The sequence below is a fragment of the Cinclus cinclus genome, chromosome 6 (genome assembly GCF_963662255.1).
Source record: "Cinclus cinclus chromosome 6, bCinCin1.1, whole genome shotgun sequence".
NCBI lineage: Eukaryota > Metazoa > Chordata > Aves > Passeriformes > Cinclidae > Cinclus > Cinclus cinclus.
Genome location: NC_085051.1, coordinates 9386090 through 9406112, shown reverse-complemented (window position 1 = coordinate 9406112; position 20023 = coordinate 9386090). Strand labels below are relative to the sequence as shown.

At 58.3% G+C, this 20023-nt stretch overlaps 6 protein-coding genes across 10 annotated transcripts; 2 read left to right on the top strand and 4 right to left on the bottom strand.

Annotated features, from left to right (window-relative positions):
• Positions 1 to 759: 759 nt before the first annotated feature.
• Positions 760 to 2890, bottom strand: LOC134045116 (uncharacterized). 3 transcript variants are annotated; one of them, XM_062494724.1, is made up of 6 exons: positions 2337 to 2890; positions 2054 to 2265; positions 1406 to 1611; positions 1189 to 1269; positions 1042 to 1114; positions 760 to 969 (listed from the first exon to the last, which is right to left on the bottom strand). In XM_062494724.1, the coding sequence occupies exons 1-6, from the start codon at positions 2621 to 2623 to the stop codon at positions 839 to 841; spliced, it is 990 nt and encodes a 329-aa protein (XP_062350708.1). In that variant the 5' UTR covers positions 2624 to 2890; the 3' UTR covers positions 760 to 838. The 3 variants fall into 3 exon arrangements, with proteins under 3 accessions (XP_062350708.1, XP_062350710.1, XP_062350707.1); XM_062494726.1 differs by having other exon boundaries at positions 760 to 1114; positions 1406 to 1456; positions 1532 to 1611; XM_062494723.1 differs by having other exon boundaries at positions 760 to 1114.
• A 117-nt stretch (positions 2891 to 3007) lies between these two features.
• SDHAF2 (succinate dehydrogenase complex assembly factor 2) lies at positions 3008 to 4950 on the bottom strand. Its single transcript, XM_062494728.1, has 4 exons — positions 4907 to 4950; positions 4262 to 4470; positions 3395 to 3504; positions 3008 to 3283 (listed from the first exon to the last, which is right to left on the bottom strand). Exons 1-4 carry the CDS (start codon positions 4919 to 4921, stop codon positions 3153 to 3155), a joined length of 465 nt encoding a protein of 154 aa, XP_062350712.1. The 5' UTR covers positions 4922 to 4950; the 3' UTR covers positions 3008 to 3152.
• Positions 4951 to 5557: 607 nt separating this feature from the next.
• CPSF7 (cleavage and polyadenylation specific factor 7) lies at positions 5558 to 12760 on the top strand. 2 transcript variants are annotated; one of them, XM_062495189.1, is made up of 9 exons: positions 5558 to 5791; positions 8153 to 8371; positions 8826 to 8929; positions 9175 to 9320; positions 10547 to 10952; positions 11028 to 11146; positions 11221 to 11386; positions 11477 to 11650; positions 11731 to 12760. In XM_062495189.1, exons 1-8 carry the CDS (start codon positions 5738 to 5740, stop codon positions 11643 to 11645), a joined length of 1383 nt encoding a protein of 460 aa, XP_062351173.1. In that variant the 5' UTR covers positions 5558 to 5737; the 3' UTR covers positions 11646 to 11650; positions 11731 to 12760. The 2 variants fall into 2 exon arrangements, with proteins under 2 accessions (XP_062351173.1, XP_062351172.1); XM_062495188.1 differs by lacking the exon at positions 5558 to 5791 and adding an exon at positions 6219 to 6443.
• A 419-nt stretch (positions 12761 to 13179) lies between these two features.
• Positions 13180 to 14687, bottom strand: TMEM216 (transmembrane protein 216). Its single transcript, XM_062494779.1, has 5 exons — positions 14560 to 14687; positions 14033 to 14134; positions 13860 to 13952; positions 13456 to 13657; positions 13180 to 13365 (listed from the first exon to the last, which is right to left on the bottom strand). Exons 1-5 carry the CDS (start codon positions 14561 to 14563, stop codon positions 13350 to 13352), a joined length of 417 nt encoding a protein of 138 aa, XP_062350763.1. The 5' UTR covers positions 14564 to 14687; the 3' UTR covers positions 13180 to 13349.
• Positions 14688 to 14876: 189 nt separating this feature from the next.
• Positions 14877 to 16424, bottom strand: TMEM138 (transmembrane protein 138). Its single transcript, XM_062494778.1, has 4 exons — positions 16184 to 16424; positions 15940 to 16111; positions 15101 to 15176; positions 14877 to 15018 (listed from the first exon to the last, which is right to left on the bottom strand). The coding sequence occupies exons 1-4, from the start codon at positions 16309 to 16311 to the stop codon at positions 14906 to 14908; spliced, it is 489 nt and encodes a 162-aa protein (XP_062350762.1). The 5' UTR covers positions 16312 to 16424; the 3' UTR covers positions 14877 to 14905.
• A 90-nt stretch (positions 16425 to 16514) lies between these two features.
• Positions 16515 to 19663, top strand: LOC134044822 (lysosomal membrane ascorbate-dependent ferrireductase CYB561A3). Of its 2 annotated transcripts, none has more exons than XM_062494251.1 (6): positions 16515 to 16663; positions 18250 to 18455; positions 18518 to 18726; positions 18800 to 18954; positions 19177 to 19333; positions 19446 to 19663. In XM_062494251.1, exons 1-6 carry the CDS (start codon positions 16515 to 16517, stop codon positions 19467 to 19469), a joined length of 900 nt encoding a protein of 299 aa, XP_062350235.1. In that variant the 3' UTR covers positions 19470 to 19663. The 2 variants fall into 2 exon arrangements, with proteins under 2 accessions (XP_062350235.1, XP_062350234.1); XM_062494250.1 differs by lacking the exon at positions 16515 to 16663 and adding an exon at positions 17381 to 17421.
• Positions 19664 to 20023: the final 360 nt, after the last annotated feature.

Genomic DNA, 20023 nt, shown 5'->3' with positions numbered 1-20023 from the left:
GCCACGCCCCCGTCCCAGTCATGCCCCGCCCCGCCGTTCGCGCCCGTTTAGGCCACGCCCACAGGACTATAGTCATGCCCCGCCGTTCCCACGCCCACCTAGGCCACGCCCACCACAGTCCATTCATGCCCCGCCCTGCCGTTCCCACGCCTAGCCGACCCCATTCACGCCCTACCTGTCCTGGCTCCGTCCCCAAACCAGGCAGGACCCCTTCGCACCTCAGCATTCCCAGCCCCTTTCCCAGCACCCTCGCATCAGCGTCCTCACCCTGAACTGGGTCTGGGGTCCTAAAGTGAGTGTGGGGATCTCTAAACTGGTGGGAGGAGCTCCCTGAGCTGTGTGTGGATGCCTTAACTGGGTGGGGGACCTTAAACTGGCGGCGAGTCCCTGTGATTTCTCACACCCCCTGGGACCCTGCAGGGAGCCACTCCTTGGGGCACAGACCCCCTTCCTCATGGCCAGGGAAGATATGGATGAAAACTCTCCAAGTGCTCCTCGTGCTATGGCTGCCCACTCCACAGGGTCCTTCCTCTTCCTCATCCTCCTGCTTCCCACCACAGCCCTACCGGGATTTTCCTGCCACAAATCAGCTGTGTCATCCCAAAGCCATCTCGGAAAGCTGGGCTCATACAGCCCTCCAGTGGCAGCTGGCAAGGTGACACCCCACGACCACCCCAAACCCTCCTGCCAGCCTTTGGGATGCAGAAAACCCCAAAATGAGGGGGCAACCCAATGGCATCATTCAGGATCTTTATTCCCCCCACAGAGATTTGGGAAAAGCCGAGGAAGGCGAATCCCTGGATGCAGCAGCACTTTTTTTTTGGACGGGGGGGAGGTGTCACATCAGGGGTTCATTGATGTGCCACAGGTTGGTGGGGTGGTTGTTGGTGCTGAAGCCGCTGGGACTTGGGATCTGGATGCCCTCCACAGATCTTGGTGCCCAGGTGATTGGAGTCTGTGCCCACCAGCCTGGAAAATCCAGGAGGGATTGGTGAGGCGGGTATCCACTCCTCCTGGGGGCTGAAATCCTCCCAAACTCACCTGGTGCTATGGGGGCCAGTGGTGAGAGCTTGGTCAGGTACTTGTTGTGGACAGTGCCGTACGTCAGCGGATCCTGAGGGATGGAGTGGATTGGGGGAGTGGTTCCTTGGGAAAAGGGATGGGGACAGGGGACACAGCTGCACCCACCTTCTTGGTAGTGACTCCCTTGGGTGCCACTTGGAGCTCTGGGGGGCTGAAGAGGGCTGGGTGGCCCATGGCAGGCTGGGGCTGTGTGGGGACAGAGGGATGAGATCCTGCTCGTTCCCATGCCCAGGCAGCTCCCACTGCCTCAGAGCCCACTGGGAACACCAGGAGCACCGGGACAGGATGTTCCCTGCCCTTGCCACCCCGTCCCTCTGCTTACAGTGCTGCATACAGCAGGCAAGGAATCCATCTGACCATCACCAACATCAGGCTGTGGAAGAGGAAAAGTGTCCCCTGGGGTGCTGAGGGGTGGGGAGATAGGTGACATGATGGGAACAGGGCTCACGGGCTTCTCTGGCAGGGTGAGGTCACTCCTCGGGGCGGTCCTGGTGAAGCCTGACAGCTCCGTCGCCTTTTGTGGGACATCTGTGGGGAGCAGGTGGAGCAGGGATGTTCCCTGTGTCGCCAGGCCTGGCACTACCTGAATACACCTGTCCTGCTGTGTTTGGGGGTTGGGGCAGGGGGTCTCCAACACTCCCAAATCCTCCTGACATCTGACTTGGCTCCTGGAACACTGACACCTCAAAATCCCTAGAGCTGGACCTGGCTCTGGGACCATCAATAATCCCAAAACCTTCCTAATGATGGAACTGGACCAGGAACCCCCAGGGCCTCAAACCCTTCTAGGGCTGGAGGCTTCCTGGGAATCCCAACATCCCAAAGTCTTCATAAGGATGGAGCTTTCCCTGGGATCCCCAAGACCCCAGAATCTCCTGGGAATGGAACTTTCCCTGGGATCTAAACATCCCAAAACCCTCCTACTAAGGATGGAGCTTTCCCTGTGATTCCCAAGACCCCAAAACCATACCTGGCTGGGCAGGACTGGTGCAGGCACTCCAGTTGCCGTACTCCCTGGATGCTTTTGGGGCTCTCACCTCCCTGAAACGGAGGCGGGAAAAGGAGAAACCAGCAGGATACCGACACTCCAGCTCATCCACACACGTGGGCAAGATCCTTTGGTAATCCGGGCGTCCGAAGACCTTGAAGTCCTCAGAGGTGGTGGACACATCAGTGTCCTGGCTGTGGCAGGAATGGCTGTGACGGAACAATCCCAAAACGTGCCCCCCAAAACTCCTGGAGCAGGGACCTACCGCTTCACATACGGGGAGATGAGGGATGAGACAGCCGCATAGTTGTTGGTGACGTATCCCGAGCCGGTGTGGACGCCGAGGAGGGGGTGCACACTGCTGTCACTGGGGGGTTCAATCCCCAAAACTCGCCCCCCCTCGAACTTTTGGGGTGACCCCGTGGGCCTCTTCCCAAAGGCCGCCTCGTAGCTGGTGATATAAAAGCCCATGAGCTCAGAGGGGGAGCCCCTCACCATTGGGAACCCCGTCCCCAGTCCCGCGGCGGGTGAGTCCTGCGGCAGGGACGGCATCCTAGCTCTGGGAGTGGCCCCCTTGGAGCCAGGAATTGCACGGGGTACGGCCCTACTCCATGGCTGGACATGCGGGGGCCTTCACAGCAGGCCCTCAAGTTTTGGAATGTGCCGGTGGAATGAGACTCTGCCTCCTGGTAACCGCGACAATGGGGACCTCCCGGGAGGTCGTCGCTGGATGGCACCGGGAATGTCCCGCTCCAGCTGCACTACAGCCCCCGCCCCGGGGTGGGGTCACCTCCTCAGAGTCCAGGGAAAAGGGGCAGGTGTGAATTGGGAGTATCAGTGAAGTGGGATGTGCCAGACCGAGCTGGAATTGTCCCTGAGGGCCCGACCCCGATGTCAAAAAGCAGGAGAGGGGCAGGGCCAGCAGCCAGGCAGGGCTGGTAGCCACGGCTTTATTCAGCATTCTACGAGTGTCCGAAGGCTGCTGGAAGAAGAGGAAAATCACAGGGAAGGTGGAAACACCAGTCCAGAGCCCCGTGTTCCTGCGCTACTCCAGAGATTGGGGACACAGGTGTCCCCTCCCTCAGCGTGGTGGCTCAAAGAGATATTCCAGGTCTGGCTGCCGGAGCCTCTGCTCCCTGTTCCTGTTCTTGGCGAATTCCCTCAGCATGGCCATCACGTCGGTGTCGAATTCCGCCGGCGTCGGCTTCGCTTCTGAGGGGAAAACGGAAAAATCAGGTCCCAAAGTGCCATCCTGGTGTCCTGGGGGCTCATCCCAGTATCCAGAGGGCCCATCCCAGCGTCCCAGGGCATGGCCACACATACCAGTGGCCCAGTAATAAATGTCCCAGTCGTTGCTGGGCTCGTTGATGAGGCGGTCGTAGCGGTTCAGCTGCTCCTCACTCATGTGTGCCAGGTTTTCCTTGGCAAAGAGGCTAGAGAGGGATGGGAGATGGAGACGGATGGAGAGGATGAGCGGGAGATGATGCAAGAGCTGGGATATGAGAGCCAGCTCAACGTGATCCTGGAAAACATGGATCCCCAGCCTGCTCTCCTTCACCTCAGCAGGTGGGTAAATACCGGCACAGCATTCCCAGAGAAGCTGTGGAATCTCCACCTCTGGAATCCCCTTATGAAGGCTGGATAAGGGCTGGAGCAACCCAAGTCTGGTGGAAGGCATCCGTTTCCACAGCAGGGGGTGAAACTGGATGATCCTTAAGTCCCTTCCATCCCAAAGCATTCCAAGCTTTCATCTGCTGGTGCATGAGATATTGGGAAGAGATTCTTTCCTGAAAGGGTGCTGAGGCTCTGGAATAGACTTCCCAGAGAAGCTGTGGCTGCCTCATCCCTGGAAGTGTCCAAGCCAGGTTGGATACAGCTTGGAGCAACCTGGGATAGTGAAAGGTATCCTTAGGGTCCTTTCCCACCCAAACCATTCCAGAATTCCACGATCCTAAGTCTCTAATCTTTCCTTCAATCCCAAAATCCAACTGGTCTTCCATTCACATGTCCCCAGATTTACATACATCCTTCCCAAAGGATTTTGGCTGACTGAGCTCTCCCAGCTCTACTCCATCATTGCATCCTAGACCAGCAAGATCTTGGAGCAACTTACCCCATGGATTTTTGCACTACCTCAATCAACTCTTCCCTGATAACGAAAGTACTTAGGATACTCAGAGCCAAGCCCACCTGAGCAGGATGCAGTTTTCCAGCATCCCCCTTTTCCTGCTCTCGTACAGCAGCCGGGCTCTCTTAGTCTCCAGTGGCTCGTCTGGACGCTCCTGCCAGGGGGGCAGCGGGATCTCCAGCACATCCTTCCCGGAATCCGTGGGGGAGTCCCCTCGGTAGCCGCGCTGTGGGATCAGCGGCCACAGGAGATGCCGGCGCAGGGAGCAGAGCTGGAGAGAACATGGAAAGCAAAGGGATGTGTCAGGCCTGGGAGTGCCTGCACACAGGGACCTCCCCAAATCCTGCTGGACACGATTCTAAATCCCACCCCGCCCAAACCCCGCTGCCCACACCCCATAAATCCCCCAGACCTCCACTTTTCCCCCCCAAATCCCCTTTTGTCTGCTCAGACTCTCCTCCTCTTCTTCTCCCCTTTTCCCTGCAATACACTAATTTTCCTCCCATCCTGCCTTTCCCCCAAACTCACCCCTTTCCCCTCCTTTTCCTTCCCCTTTTTTCCCCTTTCCCTCCCTTCCCCCCCCTTTTTAACCCCTTTCCTCCCATTTTCACCTGTTTTTACCGCTCTCCCTCCCTTCTCTCCCCTTTTACCCCTTTCTCTTCGCTTTGCCCTCCCAGTTTTCCCCCTTTCCCCCCCCCTCCCCGGACCCTGGCCGCCGCCATCTTGCCGCGCGCCGTTCTGGCCACGCCCTCTCCCGGCTCCAAGGGGCGGCTCGTGCCGGAAGTGGGCGTGGCCATGCCCGGAAGTGGGCGCGGCGGCGCTGGCGGTGAGCGCGGGCGGCGCGCGCGGGGCTGGGATCGGGGGAGGGGGGGGGCCCGGGGTTGGGGGCGCGACCTATCGCGACATATCGCGACCCGCCGCCCCCTCCCCTCACATTCCCCCTGCCCACAAACCTCTCAGCCCGGGCCCGCCGCTCGCAGGGCCGCATATGGCGGGGACGGGGCGGCGCGAAGGGGGAGGGGGGGGGTCAGTGGGGGATCATGGGGGGCACAGGGAATTTGGGGGGGGGAACAGGGATTTGTAAGGGAGTCAGGATATGGAGGGACAGAAGGATTTGGGGGAACACGGGTTTTGGAAGGAAATGGGATTTGGGGGTCACAGGGATTTGGGGAGCTTCAGGGGGACACAGGGATTTAGTGGGGACATGGGATTTGGGGGGACGGAGGGATTTAGGGGGGAGAGGGAATTTAGGGGGAAACAGGGATTTAGGGCGGGTCACGAGATTTGAGAGACAGGGGATTTAAGAGGTAGAAGGGATTTAGGGGACACAGGCATTTGGAGGGAAGAGGGGATTTAGGGGGACACAGGGACTGGGGTGAGGAAATGGGATTTGGGATACACGGGAATTTGGGGGGGATGCCCCCAGCGTGTCCCCAAGGCCTCACTGACCCCCTGCCCTCCCCCTTCCCAGAGCACCTTCCGTGTCCTGGCTCCGCCCGGTCCCAGCCCGGGCTCCCGCTTTTCCCGCCTCTGGAAATATGTCCGAGGGAGTGGATCTGATTGACATCTACGCCGACGAGGAGTTCACCCAGGTGAGGGGTGGGATGGGGGTGCAGATTTCCCCCCCTTTTTTTTTCTGGGAAGAGATTCCAGTGTCCTGCAGCTCGTCCCGCTGGAAGATGCAACTGGTGTGGCTGGGAAAAGGGATGGATCATTCCTCATCATTCCCAATCTCAGTGGTTGCCACCTTCAGCTGTGATTAAAGGGTTTCCCCGTGGGTTGTGACACGTGGCTGGTCACGGAATGTTTGAGATTTAAGGTCTTAGCTGTGTCCTGGTTGGAAAAATGAGAAATCCCAGCTGGAAGAGACACTTCCAGGGAATTATGCAGTGAGGGGAGTCCAGGAGCCAAATCCATGGGATCACCCAGACTGGGAAGCTGTGCCGGAACTCACTGTTCTTGTGCTGCTTGTCCCATCCCAGGAATATCTGGGATTCACAGGAGAAAATGAAGAAAGGGGGTGTTGGAGAAGCAGATTTTAGGGAGTTCTTGGATATGGAAAAGCAAGTGTGAAGCCAGATGCTGGAAAATTAGAAACTGCCATGGAAAGCCTGCAGAAGGAAGCTGGCAAGACGAAAAGTCATGGAAACTGGAAGTGAAGCACCCAAAGGAAGGAATCACCATGGAGAAAGGAATTCTTATGAGCTCCGGGAGCGATTGAGAGAAGCTTCTTCTGGTTATTGGGTGAGAATATCCCATGGAATCTCCTGGGAAGACCAAGTGGATGGAGGATTCTCAAAGCTGGAATGATGATCCAGGACAATGACTCTGGCATGTCACTCCCTTTGGGATGTGTGGCCAGAGGAAACCTGGAATTAATCATGCCAGGATCAAAGCAGTGGGGAAGTGCTGTGGTGTTCCTGTGGCACTCCAGGGTTGCCAGTGTAATTCCCAATCCCATATTCCCACGCAGTGATTCCCACTCATCCCTGTGCGCCTCAACTCAGTGTGCATGGATTTGGAGCAGGAGAATCCCTAAAATCTCCCAAGATGAAGTAGCAGAACTGAGGGATTCCAAGGCATTCCTCCTCTAGCCCCTCCTTCCTATTTTTGGTCTTTCTGAAGACTTTCTGAAACTTCCAGGCGGGAATCTTCCAGCCTTGGGCTGTGTCCAAAGGCTCCTGGTGGAGGTGGGAGTGTGGGAGTTGGATTAACCAAACACTTGAGCTTTTTTGGGAAATGAACACAAAACGACAGCTCCCTTTTCAATTCCTTCTTTTATCAGCTCCAGGGGAAGAGCTGGATGCAGAAGGTCAGGGAGAGGGAAAATGGTTGGATTTTTGGATTCCCAGATTTCCACGATCCTTGGAGAGCTGTATGCTGAGCATCCTTCTCTATCTAGCTCCCCATGGGATGTTTGCAATTCCCTGACCTTCAGACTGTCTCCAGCAGAAAACATTGTCCAAACTGCCTGGAATTGAAAATTTCGGAGCAGAACTTCTGTTTTTTTATGGCACACCAGCTCCTGCAGGATGGATCCTCATAGAATGATTTTGTGGGATGTAACACTCAGCACAATCCGGATGAGGAACTGGGATCCGTAGTAAACACAGCACTTGCTGGACACTCCAAATTAAATATAGCCTGGAACAGAGTGGGAATTGGGAGGCAGATCTAGGACACGCTGGAATTCCCAGCTCTGGAGCTTCCTGAGCTTACTTTGCGAAGGGGACACATCCAACGTGTGGGAGCTCCTACCCTAAAAAGAGCTTTTTTCTCAAAAATGAGCAAGTTTGGGGTGCTGGCCATGGTTTGAGGGATGCGTGTAATTCCCAAGTTAGATTTTTGGGAAGCAAGTGTTGCCAAGAGCAGGAGGCTCAACCCTGGAGGGCATTTGGTTTTCCACTGAATTCTTGCTCTCCAAATTGGGAATTTCTTCCTGGTGGCAGCAACAGGGTCTTGTCCTGTTATGTGGGATCCAAGCGGGCTGGTCCTTGGAATGTGCTGGAGCTCAGTGGGGGTTTAGATGAGATATTGGGAAGAATTCCTTCCCTGTGAGGATGGTGAGGCCCTGGAATGGATTTCCCAGGGAAACTGAGCCTGGAACTGAAGAGTTCCAGGCTAGGTTGGACAGGGCTTGGAGCAATTTGGGATAGCAGAAAGTGTCCCATGGTAAGGAGTGGGATGGGATGATCCTTAAGATTCTTATCTAACCCCAGCCATTCCACGATTCCATGAAATAAGAGCCCATCATCCTGTTTTTTGGGACTGCCCAGGCAAGGGGTGGCTGTAATTCTCAACTGTGCACAGACCTAAACGAAGCAATTTAGGCCTTAAACCTTTGGACTCTGCTTGGAAATTCCGCTTGGGAATTGGGACAGCAGATTTGGAAACACCAAAGAAGGCTTCCCGAGCCCTTCCCAAACCAGGATCTCATGACGTTTTCCCAGCAGGACCCGGAGTTTAGTAATGCTGACCAGATGGATCTCTACGACGACGTGTTAGCAGCCAGCTCCCAGCCCCAGGAAAAGCGTTCCAGCAGCTCGGAAGCGCCTCCAGAGATCCGTCAGGAGCCGTCTCCCAAGCCCAACAGCAAACCCCCAGCCATCCTGTACACCTACAGTGGGCTCCGGAACAAGAGGGCCGCCGTCTATGTCGGGAGCTTCTCCTGGGTGAGTGCATCTTCCTGGGAAATTTGGGATTCCTGGGGAACCTCTGAAGGGCTGCTGGGCTCTCTAGGGGAGTGGCAGGAATTTTGAGAGGCCTGTACCTCCTCAGTCCTGAGCTGGTGTCCTGAGATGGATTGTGAGTTGGGCTTGGCTTTGTGATCCTCAGGGAAAAGGGGTTTGTATCCCTGAGGGGCTTCTGGGCTGGGATATCTGCTGATGTCCCTTGGAAGCTGTGACTTTGGGGTGCTGCTCCTGAGTAGCCTTCTCCTGTTAATGGATGTTGGGATAGTTTTGGGAAGGCTCTGTCTTGTCCAGACCACTTGTTTCTGTTATCTGTTCCCAAGACTTGTTCTGAATGTTTTTAAGCTCCCTGAAGGAGTCTGGGGGTGACATTCCTCGGGTGGGTGGGCGATACTGGGCACAGACATGGATACCAGCTTGTTCCCTGTGCCCTCAGTGGACAACTGACCAGCAGCTGATCCAGACCATCCGCTCCGTCGGAGTCTACGACGTGGTGGAGCTGAAATTCGCGGAGAACCGAGCCAATGGCCAATCCAAGGGGTGAGAGCCAATGGAATTTCGAGTGGGAATGGCAGGAGCCAGGCCCTCACTGCCACATCCATTATTTTGTGGAGGGTGAGGGAGCAGCTGGCGCTTTTCCTGCCTGGCACAGGGAGTTCATGGAGCGTCCCAAAGAGCATGGAAAAATGAGGAGGGGGCATGGAACAGCGGGATGGGATCAGGACGAGGGCCCAGGGCGGCATCTGCAGTGGGTTCAGGGCTCAACCTCCCTTTCTCCCACGCAGGTATGCGGAGGTGGTGGTCGCCTCTGAGAACTCGGTCCATAAACTCCTGGAGCTGCTTCCTGGAAAAATCCTGAATGGAGACAAGGTGGAGGTGAGGCTGGCGACCCGGCAGAACCTGTCGCAGTTCGAGGCTCAGGCTCGCAAACGTGAGTGTGGCGCCGCTGTGACGCGGGTGGGGGGGGTTCCACCTCACACACATCCCAAATCCCCCCCGGATCAGCTGCCAGGCCCAGCCCAGCAAGCCCTCGGGATGGGGGGAGACCCTGCCAGGAACGTCTGGGGGTTGTTTTTTCCCATTCCTGAGCCGGATTAGCTCCTGACCCGAGTCTTTATGATCCCCTTTTAGGTGCTCCCACACTGCGAAGATCCCTCGTAGCCTCCTTCTCCTCCTCTCCAAACTGAATGGGCTTAAGCTCTTCAGGCTCTCAGCATAGCTAAGACCCTCCATATCTATTAGTAGCTCCTCTCTGGATCTGCTCCAGAATTTTTCCATCCCTGCGGAGGTAAGGTGCCCAACACTGGAGGAATATTCCAGCTGGGGCCTGGCCGTGGGCGTCCCTCAATGGCGATAGGTGGTCCTGGCCTCACTCCGCAGCGATGCGACGGGATCCGCAGGGATTGTCCTGGCAGGAGCGTGTCCGAGGAGGTCTTGGCCAGCTCTGGTCATTGTAGATCCCTTGGCATGTTTTTGTGCAAGGAAAACTCCCCCTTCCCAGCAGAGTTGCTTCGCTCCCTTCCTTCAGCTCCAGTGCCCGAGGGGATCAGCTGCTTGGTGCTTAGGCTGAGTCCCGACTTGCCCTGCAGTTTTGGTGGAGCAGGGAGTGTTCCCTGGGCTGAGTTCCGGCTGCCCCCAGGACACAGCGGAACTCCCATGCACCCTTTGGCACCGCTGGAAGCCATGGCTCCTGTCACACCCCTTCTGTCTCATCCTCAAAGCCTCTTTGGATAGAGCAAGGCTTCTTGTCCCTCTTGGAATGCTGAGTTTTCCTTTCTCTGGCAGCAGCTCTGTTGCTGTCAGCACTTGGGTTCTGTCCCCTTGTGTTCCTCCACACTTGGGCCTCTCCAAATCCATATGTGGATCTCAGGTTCTCCGGGTCTTTGGATGCCTTTGGGGATCTCTCATCATTCCTTGTGGCTTTTGGCTCCTGTCCCTGTGACCTCCCTGTCCCCAGGGCACCGTGCAGGGTCTTGCTGGAAAGCTGTGCCCCTCTTGGAAAAACAGAAGGAAGCAGAGGCTATGTGCGGCCGGCTGGATCTCTCTCTGGGCACCTCCGGCCCTCCAGGGGTGGGAGGAAGAGGAGGAGCAGGAGGTCTCGGAGACCCGGACACCCTCCGGCTGCACCTGACAGCTCTTTCCCCGTGCCACTTCCAGGTGTGCCACCGCGGGCTCACTCCCGGGATTCCGTGGATGCCGTGGACGGCCGGGCGACGCCGACGGAGAACGCGCTGCCCCCCACCCGCATAGAGAAGCCCCCCTCGGTCCTGCCCTTCTTCAGCCGACCCCCTGCACTGCCCCTCATGGGGCTGCCCCCACCTCCCATGCCCCCCCCGCCTCCCCTCTCCTCCGCTTTCGGAGTCCCTCCGCCACCTCCCGGAATTCCCTACCAGCACCTGCTACCGCCTCCGCCCCGGCTGCCCCCGCCCCTGGCCGTGCCCCCCCCTGGGGCCGTGCCCCCTGCCCTGCACCTCAATCCCGCCTTCTTCCCACCGCCCACCGCCGCCCTGGGACCCCCTCCAGATACCTACGGCAAGGCCATGGCTCCCTACAACCACAGCAGGTGAGCCGGGTGGGAATGGGGGTGGGATGCTTGGGGAGGATCCTGCTGACCCCCCTGTTCCCTCTGTGCCAACAGCCGGGAGCTGGGCCCGCCCATCCCGGCCATGAGCGAAGGCGAGTTTGAGGAGATCATGAACCGCAACCGCGCCATCTCCAGCAGCGCCATTTCCAAGGCGGTGTCCGGCGCCAGTGCAGGTACTTCCCGTGTCCCTCGTGTCCCCCATCCCGGGATGGGTTCCCGCTCCTGACCCCCTGCTCTGCTCCCCCAGGGGATTACAGCAACGCCATCGAGACGCTGCTCACGGCCATCGCTGTCATCAAGCAGTCGCGCGTGGCCAGCGACGAGCGGTGCCGTGTCCTCCTCTCTTCCCTCAAGGATTGCCTGCATGGAATTGAGGCCAAATCCTACAGCAGCAGCTCCAGCAGCAGCTCCAGGTATCCCCCTGGATCCAGAGAACAGGATCCTCCCTGCAAGTGAGCGACCAGTAGTTCACTCTTTGGGTTTTGTCTCCTCTTTTCCCAAAGGAAAAGACACCGATCCCGGGAGCGCTCTCCCAGCCGGTCCCGTGAGAGCAGCCGGCGGCACCGGGATCTGCTCCACAGTGACGATCGGCACGAGGATTATTTCCAGGAGCGGAGCCGGGAGCACGAGCGGCATCGGGATAGGGACAGAGACAGGGACCGGCACCACTGAGACAGGTGGGAGGCTCGGGAATCCCCTGGAAGTGTGAGGCATGAGGGAAGGGTGCTTCAACCATTCCTCTCCTCTCTCCCAGCAGGAATTTGGCAGGAACTGGTTTTTAATGGACTCGTATCTCCTCACCTCGACCAGGATGCCGTGCCCGAGGCCGCTCTGCCCCATCCCGGTCCCTTCCCTGCCACCTCCAGCCCCCTGTGGGCGGGACCCCTGCCCGCACCTCGTGGCCTTGGGAATCCCCCACACCACTGCTGCTGCTGCTTCCCCGGGCCATCCTGCTCTGCTCCGTGGATACTCGGACCCAAAGAGAAATGGTGCTTTTATTCCATGGAGGGAGGTTTGTGAGCCCTTCCCAGTCCGGGGGGGAATGGAGGGGGTGGAGCCCTCCCTCAGCAGCTTGGGGGCTTGGAGATGCAGAGCTCCCGATCCCGGGATCAGGAGCCATGTGCCATCCTGTGGATTGCCTGGGGACACTCCCATCCCGATCACCCTGGCAGGACACTGTGCCACGCTCTACCTTTGCCCCTTCACCCTCCAGGAGCTGGGAAAAAGGGGCTGGAGCTGGGCCAGGGGCCACCCTCTCTATCCCAACATTCCCCACAGCAGCATTCCCACCCAAACGGCAGGTCCGGCCTCTTCCGCAAAGCCTTCCTTGTTTTAGAGGAAGCGGAAGAGGCAGGGCAGGCTGTGACCCCCTTGTGTCCCCAAAGGATCCCAAGGAGAGGGAGAGCCCAGGAGGGTCGGGATGAGCTGGGACACACTGGGTGACTTCCAGGGCTGGAATCACCCCCGGGTGGAAAAACCCAGGCCCTGGAAGTCTTTTTAATAGTTGAAATGAAATAACCCAAATTCAGGAAAAACATCCCAATTTTCCCAAGCCCCATGAGGTGGGAGCGCTCGGCGGGAGAGCTCCGGGTTTTTTTTAACTTACCGCCACAGATTTTTAGTTTCTTTCCAAATAGTGGAGGGGGAAAAAAAGATTCCCCGAAAATTGCAGAGCAAATCCCTGGAAGCCCCAGCGAGGCGCCGCCCCTCCTGCTCACAGTGATTAGATTTGTCTTTGGATAGGTTGGAATTGTGTAATAAACTCGGATGACGTTGTCAGTCTTTTACACAGTGCTCCTGTTGCTTTCCTACAGTGGGATTTGGGATAATGAGGGAATGGGAGGGATTTGGGGAGGTCTCTGCAGCCGTTGTCCCTCACTCTCTTCCTCCTCCAATGGGCTCCTGTGCGTCCCAAACCGGCTATGAGGTGCTGGAAGCACCTGAGCATTCCCAGGGGGACCCACATTCCTGGGTACCAGGTAAAAATAAATATTTATTGGAAAATAGTGAATTATTCTGGAAGGTCGTAGGAAAAAAAAAAAAGGATTCTTCATACCTTGAGCTGACTCAAGCTCTGAGGAGTCCAAGTAGAGTGGAGAATGGGAAAGGTGGGAGGGATGTGTCCAAGGGGGAAGTGAGTGAAGTGGGAAGGGGGAAAAGGGAGGGATGAATCCATGTAGCAGTATGTTCATGGTGAAGTGGGAAGCAAGAAAAAGGGGAGGGATGTGTCCACATAGAAGCGACAGAGGTGGGATGGATGTGTCCAGGTGGCACAAGGTGAAATGGGCAGTGGGAAAGGTGGAGCCCTCCTCTTTCCCGGGACTGAGAAGTGGAGCTGGCACGGGTGATGCTTCCCTGTGTCCCTGTGCCATGTCCTCAGTAGGGATCCGCACTGTGGAAAAGGACAGAGACAGGGATGTGTGGGCAGCAAAGCAACCTGGCAGCTCCTGGGCCGGGTCCCCCAGTTCCCAGGATGCAGCACCTGGAGAAGGAGAGCAGCGCCAGGAAGCCCAGGAACAGCTCCAGGCTGTAGAAGAGGAGCAGGATGGCACTCAGGAATGCTTCCAGGCGCAGGGAATACGTCTGGATCAGCAGGTAGTACACAGCCAGCACAGCTGCCGGCACTGTAAGTGCCAGGCTGAGGGACAGCGGCACCTTCCGCTGGCACAGGTTCCCCTTGGAGCCTGTGGAACACAGAGTTCGGATCAGATCATGGAAATCACTGAGGGTTTTGGGTGGGGAGGAATTAAAAGTCCTGTTCCTGTGGGCCGGGACACCTTCCACTAGCCCAGGCTGCTCCATGCCCCAAACGTCCAGGGATGGGCTTTGAGGGTGTCCCAGGACTCTGCACTCCCTGTGGAGCTTCTGGAATTCGGGGGGACTCACCGAAGAAGATGCGTGTGGCCTCAATGCCGAGGTAGAGGAGGAGCAGCACCACATCCAGCACCAAGTTGGAGACGGGATAGGGCAGGAGCAGCCCTGCGGAAAAAAGCACCGCCCTCAGCACATTCCTGCCTCTCTCGGCGGGATCGGGAAGAGCTCTGGAGCGAGGGACTCACCTTTGTACACGAACACGAACGCTTCCAGGAGAAAATATGTGGCGCAGTACCAGCCGTTGAGGAAGAGCAAGACCTGCAGCGGAGCCGAGGAGCGATGGCGACCTGAGGGAACACGGGGCGGCCATGAGGGGGGGGCACGCAGCGGGCATGGCAGCTCGGCCCCCGGAGCCATGCAGCGCTTTGGCCGTCCCCCAGCCCCATTCCTAGCGCCATTCCCAGCCCAGTTTCCTCCCGGTACCCCTCGTACCCCCCAGTATCCCCCGTTTCCCCCCAGGTCCCGCTCCCACCCCTGGGCGCCATCTTCCATCTCCATGGGAACCGCCGCCGCCGCGCTCGCCCGCACGGGGGCGCTAAGGGGGAGGGCGCGCATCGTGCGGGCGGAGCCGCTCTATTCCCCAACCCCCCCCCCCCCCAATTGTTTGGCGGCTCGCGCGCCGCCGTTCTACCCGCACCTCTCTATGGTTGGAGGACCGATCACTGAGACGTGGGTTCGAGACCCCGTCCCTCCAAACCACGCCCCCTCGTACCCATTGGGAAAAGAATCCCACACTGGAACACGGGAATATCTCCGTTTCGCGGCTGCAAGCGCAGCGCTGAGCTGGGTTACAATGTAAGGCCATTGGGAGTGCAACTCTGACACGGGGCAGCCACAAACACCCGGCAGCCTCTGGAAAACACATCCGATTTATTCCTTTAGGGTTTCCAAAAAAATATTCCAGTCCCATCCAAGGCTGTGGCCCTGAAATGCAGGGACGCCCCCACAAGCCTCCCGCTACTCCCAAAATCCCAAGGGCTGGTCCCCAGATAAAGGATGAGCCGGAACCGACAGAGCCCGTGGAGTGCAAGGAGACTCCAGGAGATTCCAGGGATCCATCAGCCACGGAAGTGGGCAAATTCCTTGCGGAGCCAGAGTGAATCCTGGTAGAAGAGGGGGTCTCCCAGGTGCACAGCTGTCCGCTTGTAGAAGTAGCAGTAGAGCACTGCCGCTGCAGGGAATTTCAGGATGAGAGAGGGCTCCCTGCACCCCCAAAGGATGCAGGATCCCACCCTGATCGTGGCAGTCCTTACCCAGCCTCTGGAAAACGAACAGGGTCTGGAGGCCTTCAGTCCAGATGAAGCGGCCGGAGTCACGCCAGCGCAGGTTCTGAGGGGGTTGGAAAACTGGGAATAACCCCTGGAGCAGTTTTTTTGAGCCCTCCCATACCCCTCACCTCATTCCAAAGGTTCTGAGACAGACGGAGGGAAATCAAGCCAGGAGTAACACCTGGAGAAGTTTGGGTAGCCCCCTACCCCAAAGGTTAAGCAGCTCAGGGGATTTAGGCATTGAGCCCAGACCTATTCCGGCTTCAGACTGTAGATCCCAACAAATCCTTGCAAATCCCCTTCTCGGACAGTGTGGGCAGCACTGGAGCAGCTGCCGTGGCTCCTGACTGCACAAAACATTCCCTGTGCTCTGGGGCAAGCAGGATGGAGGGAACGTCAGGAGGTGTCCAAGGGATGGGAACTGCTCCATTGGGGAGGAGCTAGGAAGAAGTTTATTCAGGAAAGAAAAGGGGAAGTTGCTGCCAGGATATTTCCAGGAGCCTGGACAGCCCTCAGAGCTGTGGGAAGGAAGGGGCGTGCCCCCAGGTAGAGGGACTAATCCCAGAAACACTGGGAGCTGCTAGCACAGGCTTTCTATGGGGAAAGAAGATTTTCTGATGCGTCACAGCCCTTAGGGAATGAGCTGGGATGGGGATGGGATTGGGCAGGACCCTTCCAGCCTGATGCCAACCACAGGGTCATGGAATGGGACATCTTCCATGAGACACCTTCCAGGGGGAGACCATGAGGAAGGACTGTGGGAAGCTGGGGGTCATGGAAAAATCCCTTGGGAGAATCCAACAGCTGTGCCCACATAATCCTACCATAATCCAGACGTGGAAGGAGATGCTGAGCGCCAGGTAGGCAGCAGAGAGCAGGATGGTTCCCTTGAATTTATGGAAGAGGAGGTTGACCAATCCCGCCTGGAAAACGTAGGTGTTGAAGAACATGAGGAAGACGATGATGACATTGAAGACGATGGCGATGTCCTGGATGCTGCCAGGAAAACAGAGAGATTGTGGGATCCTGGATCTCCTGGATCTGCTGCCCCACCTTCCCCATACTCACATGAAGAGGACAAGCTGCACAGCCGGAGCCGTGCGGAGCAGCTCTGAGAAGGAATTCACAAAGAGGTCATAGGAAAGCAGCAGGAACTGCAGAAACAGCACCAGGCTGTAGTTGCTGGGCTGGAGCATCGTCCTTCCTGGGGCTTGGAGCCCTCAGCCCCAGCATTCCCAAAGGATCATGGTGCTGGTTGGGGGCTCAGCAGGGCCACTCTCGACATCCCAGACCTGGAGGGAGAGCACAGAGATTGGTATGGATCCCAGAAACCAGGAAAACTTCCTTCCCCCTGAAATCCACCCCAATCCCCATGTGAGGAAATCCAGGGACAAGGGAGATGTGCACTTCCAAGAAGCAGTGTCCAAGCAGGTTATTCCTGGCTGTTCCCAGCTCCATGGGCAGTTCTGAGCAGGTTTGGGCATGTCCCACTCTGGGCACAGGGAGAGGAGTGAGGAGATGGACGGGAATTTTTGGGCACGGGAGCAGGTACAATCCTCGTGGGACACATATCCCACAGAAACAGCCCACTCTGGGATCATCCAGGTTGGAGACGGACAGAGGGGACAGGGATCCCCGTGTCCTGGCAGGAAAAGGGCTGTGCTGAGGGCTGAATTCCTTGAGGGGGAGACATGGTGATAGATGTGGCTGGAAAGCGACGGAAAGTAGCTGGAATTGCGGGGGGGGTGGTGGGGGATGGAAGGGCTGGAAATAGGGGGAAAGAAAGGCTGGACATGGGAGCGAGAAATGAATGGACATGAAGTAAGAAAGGGCTGGAAATGGGGGCGGGAAAGAGTTGGATATGGAGATAAAGGGATCAGTCTCTGCCCCTCCAGACTCCGCGTCACTCCACCCCTTCTCACAGCCACCACTGCGGAGCCCCCGGGCCCCCTCCCACCGCCCTCTCCCCCTGTCCCTGCCCCCTCCCTGCTCCTGGGGCCGCCCCCCCCGATACGCCCAAAGCCCCCTGGGTGCCAGCGGTCGCGGTCCCGGTCCCGGCGGTCTCAGTGGGTCCCCGCCATGCCCCCGCCCCGGGCGCTCACCCGCCGCCGCCATCTTGGTCCCCATGGAAACGTCTGGCGGAGCCGGAAGTGAAGGCTGGAGGACCCACGGGGGCCGCTCTGGCCGCCGCTCTCCTCGATGGCGGTACATTGAGATAGGCAGGAAAAACCACTGAGATGAGCAGGCAGAGCGGCGCTCGCCAAGATGGCGGCGCCCAGTGACGAGGAGGGGGCGGTGGGGCCCAGGTACAGCCCCTAGGTTGGGAGCGCCGGGGGGCGGCTCCGGGGTTGGGAGGGGCCGAGGGACCTCGTGGTCCGGGTTTTGGGTGATGTCAGGGCCGGGCGGTGTGTTCCAGGTCCAGCGGAGCCTCAGGTGTACGGGGGCTGTGGAGCCGCGTGTTCCCAGATTCCGGGGAGGCATGGCACCCAGTATCCCAGATCTGGGAGGTCCATGAGTCTGTGTCCCTGATTTTGGGGAACCCTAGGGCCGCGTGTCTCCACCCCTTTCCTGTCTCTATGTCCCGTGAGGCAGCTGATTTGAGGGTGTCGGGACATCCCCCGCCCCGGAGGGGACAGAAATACCCATTTCTGGGGGCACATGCAAATCACATGCAAATGAGAGCGGTCGGTTCTTGCCAGGGGGACCATGACAGGTGACACTGAGAGCCCCTTGCTGCCATTCCCTGGGGTGCTGTGGCCAGGAATTTGGCTCTGTATGCCCTGTTCCATCCCTGGCCTCCTTCCCCAGTCCAGGGCACAGCTGGACTCTGGTCATCCCCTCAGATTTCCCAGTTCCCCTTTCCGTGGTTCCTCCTGAAGATGCTGGAGATCCCCAAAAGGCACCTCAATCTTCCCCAGGTGCCACCATCCTGGATCCGTCCCTTCCACCATTCCTAGTCTGGGAAGCAGCTGGGCCGCCATCCCTGGCTGGGAAGCAGCTCCATCCCTGTCACCTTTCCCAGGCTGGGAAAGAGCTGCCCCCTCCACACCCTGTTTGGGCTCCCAGTTCCCCTTTCTGTGGCTCCTCCCCAGGACCGCATCCGGAGCCTGAGCTGGCTCCTTGCTCGCCCACAGGTGCCACCAGCGTTCCACAGCCATGCTGGACGTGCCCTTCCTGCCTTTCTGCGCCTTCCTGGGAACGCTGGGATTGCTCTGCGTGGCCATGGTGGGCACCTGGTGCCAGCACTGGCGTGGGGGCTTCTCCCTGGACGGCAGCTCCCGAACATTCAACTGGCACCCAGTGCTGATGGTGATGGGATTGGTGGTGCTCTATGGCGCAGGTGAGCACAGGGAGCGCGGGGATCCCGGCACGGATCCTTCTTGATTTTTTTCCCTCTCACAGCTGCCCTGATTTACCGTATTCCCCACACCTGGAGCGGTCCCAAGCTTCCCTGGAAGGTGCTGCATAGCAGCTTGGCTTTGGGAGCGTTCGTCCTGACCGTGCTGGGGCTGGCGGCTGTGTTCTCCTTCCACAATTCCCAAGGGACACCCAACATGTACTCCTTGCACAGCTGGATGGGGCTGGGAACTGTCCTGCTCTTCTCTTGCCAGGTGGGAACTGCTCCTGGATGCCCCCATCCCTCTGGCATCCCAAGTTTTTCTCCCTCACCTTCTCTTCCCACAGTGGGTGGCGGGTTTTGGAGCATTCCTGCTTCCTTGGGCTCCTGCTTGGCTCCGGGCACTCTACAAGCCCATCCATGTTTTCTTCGGCTCCACCATCCTCATGTTGTCTGTGGCTTCCTGCGTATCAGGAATCAACGAGAAGCTTTTCTTCAGCCTGTAAGAGTCGGGGTGGGGGTAGGGGGGGAGGCTTGGGAAGATCCCTCACAGGGAGAGGGAGGGCTCAGGATGTGGATTTGGGAGTAACCAGCACAGAGCAAAGGGAACTGAGCGCTTCTTCAGGTGTGTGGCTACCTGCATGCTTCCCTGCAAGGTTTGGGGGAGAGACAGGGTGGTTTTGGGAACATCCAGAACATTCCCAGCCTCTCTTCCCTGCTTCAGGAAGAACGGGACCATGCAGTACAAGCTCCTGCCAGCTGAGGCCGTGTTTGCCAACACCCTGGGACTCCTCATCATCATTTTTGGAGTGCTGGTGGTGGCTGCCCTGGCCAGGCCCAGCTGGAAGCGCCCGGATTCTGACTCCCCAGACTCCCGCCAGGTACGGGATGTGCTGGGTGGGTTTGGGAAGCCCAACTGGGAAGCTGCCCCCCAGCACAGTCCCAAGGGTGGGGAAGGACTGAGGGATCCCGGCTCATCCCTGTCTCCCACAGCCCCTGCTCTCCGCCGAGCGCTGATCCCAGGGATCTCCCAGCACTCCCAAGCTGCATCCTTGTGCCTCCACGTGCCAGCTCCTGCCTGGATCCTGGGCTGTGCCAAACCCCAGCGCTTCCTGGTGCCATCCCTCAATGCCACAGCTGGAGCTGCTGGAGCCTTGCTGGGACAAAGAGGAGCATCCGTATCACTCCCACTCCAGAGGATCCGGCTCAGGGTGGAGCCACTCAGGGACCTCATGGACATGGAATAAAACATTGGCTTCTGCACGACTCCAGCACTCAAATCCCTAAGGACTAGGGAGGGCCTTGGAACTGGGGTGGGAGAGGTGGGAGCTTGGGAGTAGGTCCTGGCCAAGCCAAGCTGTCCCTTTCAAGGGCTTGTCCTTGCTGGCTTCCTGGAGACACGGGACAGCTCCTCGTGGTCACCCCACGGGATTTGGGATCATGCTCTGCCCCATCCCTGCTTCTCCTTTGCCCCTTTCCCAGAATCCCTCCAGACCCTGCACCCAGAGCCATGTGAGCTCTGTGGTTTCCCCTCCACACCCTGGGTTTCCTTCCTCCCCCAGTCACAGGAT

Bases quoted from the DNA above. Each gene is read 5' to 3' on its own strand.
- TMEM216 (XM_062494779.1), bottom strand. The intron at 13,953-14,032 runs GTGAGTCCCTCG...TTTTTTCCGCAG, and splicing joins GTTCGTGTTCGTGTACAAAG to GGCTGCTCCTGCCCTATCCC. The intron at 13,658-13,859 runs GTGAGTCCCCCC...TGTGTTCCACAG, and splicing joins GGCCACACGCATCTTCTTCG to GCTCCAAGGGGAACCTGTGC.
- LOC134044822 (XM_062494251.1), top strand. From the start codon at position 16,515: ATGTGCACTTCCAAGAAGCAGTGTCCAAGCAGGTTATTCCTGGCTGTT. The intron at 16,664-18,249 runs GTACAATCCTCG...GCTCGCCCACAG, and splicing joins ATTTTTGGGCACGGGAGCAG to GTGCCACCAGCGTTCCACAG. The intron at 18,456-18,517 runs GTGAGCACAGGG...TCCCTCTCACAG, and splicing joins GGTGGTGCTCTATGGCGCAG to CTGCCCTGATTTACCGTATT.
- LOC134045116 (XM_062494723.1), bottom strand. From the start codon at position 2,623: ATGCCGTCCCTGCCGCAGGACTCACCCGCCGCGGGACTGGGGACGGGG. The intron at 2,266-2,336 runs GTAGGTCCCTGC...TTCCTGCCACAG, and splicing joins ATCTCCCCGTATGTGAAGCG to CCAGGACACTGATGTGTCCA. The intron at 1,612-2,053 runs GTATGGTTTTGG...TGCTCCCCACAG, and splicing joins CACCAGTCCTGCCCAGCCAG to ATGTCCCACAAAAGGCGACG.
- SDHAF2 (XM_062494728.1), bottom strand. The intron at 3,505-4,261 runs GTGGGCTTGGCT...ATCCCTCTCTAG, and splicing joins GAAAACTGCATCCTGCTCAG to CCTCTTTGCCAAGGAAAACC. The intron at 3,284-3,394 runs GTATGTGTGGCC...TTTTCCCCTCAG, and splicing joins CATTTATTACTGGGCCACTG to AAGCGAAGCCGACGCCGGCG.
- TMEM138 (XM_062494778.1), bottom strand. From the start codon at position 16,311: ATGCTCCAGCCCAGCAACTACAGCCTGGTGCTGTTTCTGCAGTTCCTG. The intron at 16,112-16,183 runs GTGAGTATGGGG...TTTTCCTGGCAG, and splicing joins GTGCAGCTTGTCCTCTTCAT to CATCCAGGACATCGCCATCG. The intron at 15,019-15,100 runs GTAAGGACTGCC...AATTCCCTGCAG, and splicing joins GTTCGTTTTCCAGAGGCTGG to CGGCAGTGCTCTACTGCTAC.
- CPSF7 (XM_062495188.1), top strand. From the start codon at position 6,342: ATGGAAACTGGAAGTGAAGCACCCAAAGGAAGGAATCACCATGGAGAA. The intron at 8,930-9,174 runs GTGAGAGCCAAT...TCTCCCACGCAG, and splicing joins GCCAATGGCCAATCCAAGGG to GTATGCGGAGGTGGTGGTCG. The intron at 9,321-10,546 runs GTGAGTGTGGCG...TGCCACTTCCAG, and splicing joins CGAGGCTCAGGCTCGCAAAC to GTGTGCCACCGCGGGCTCAC.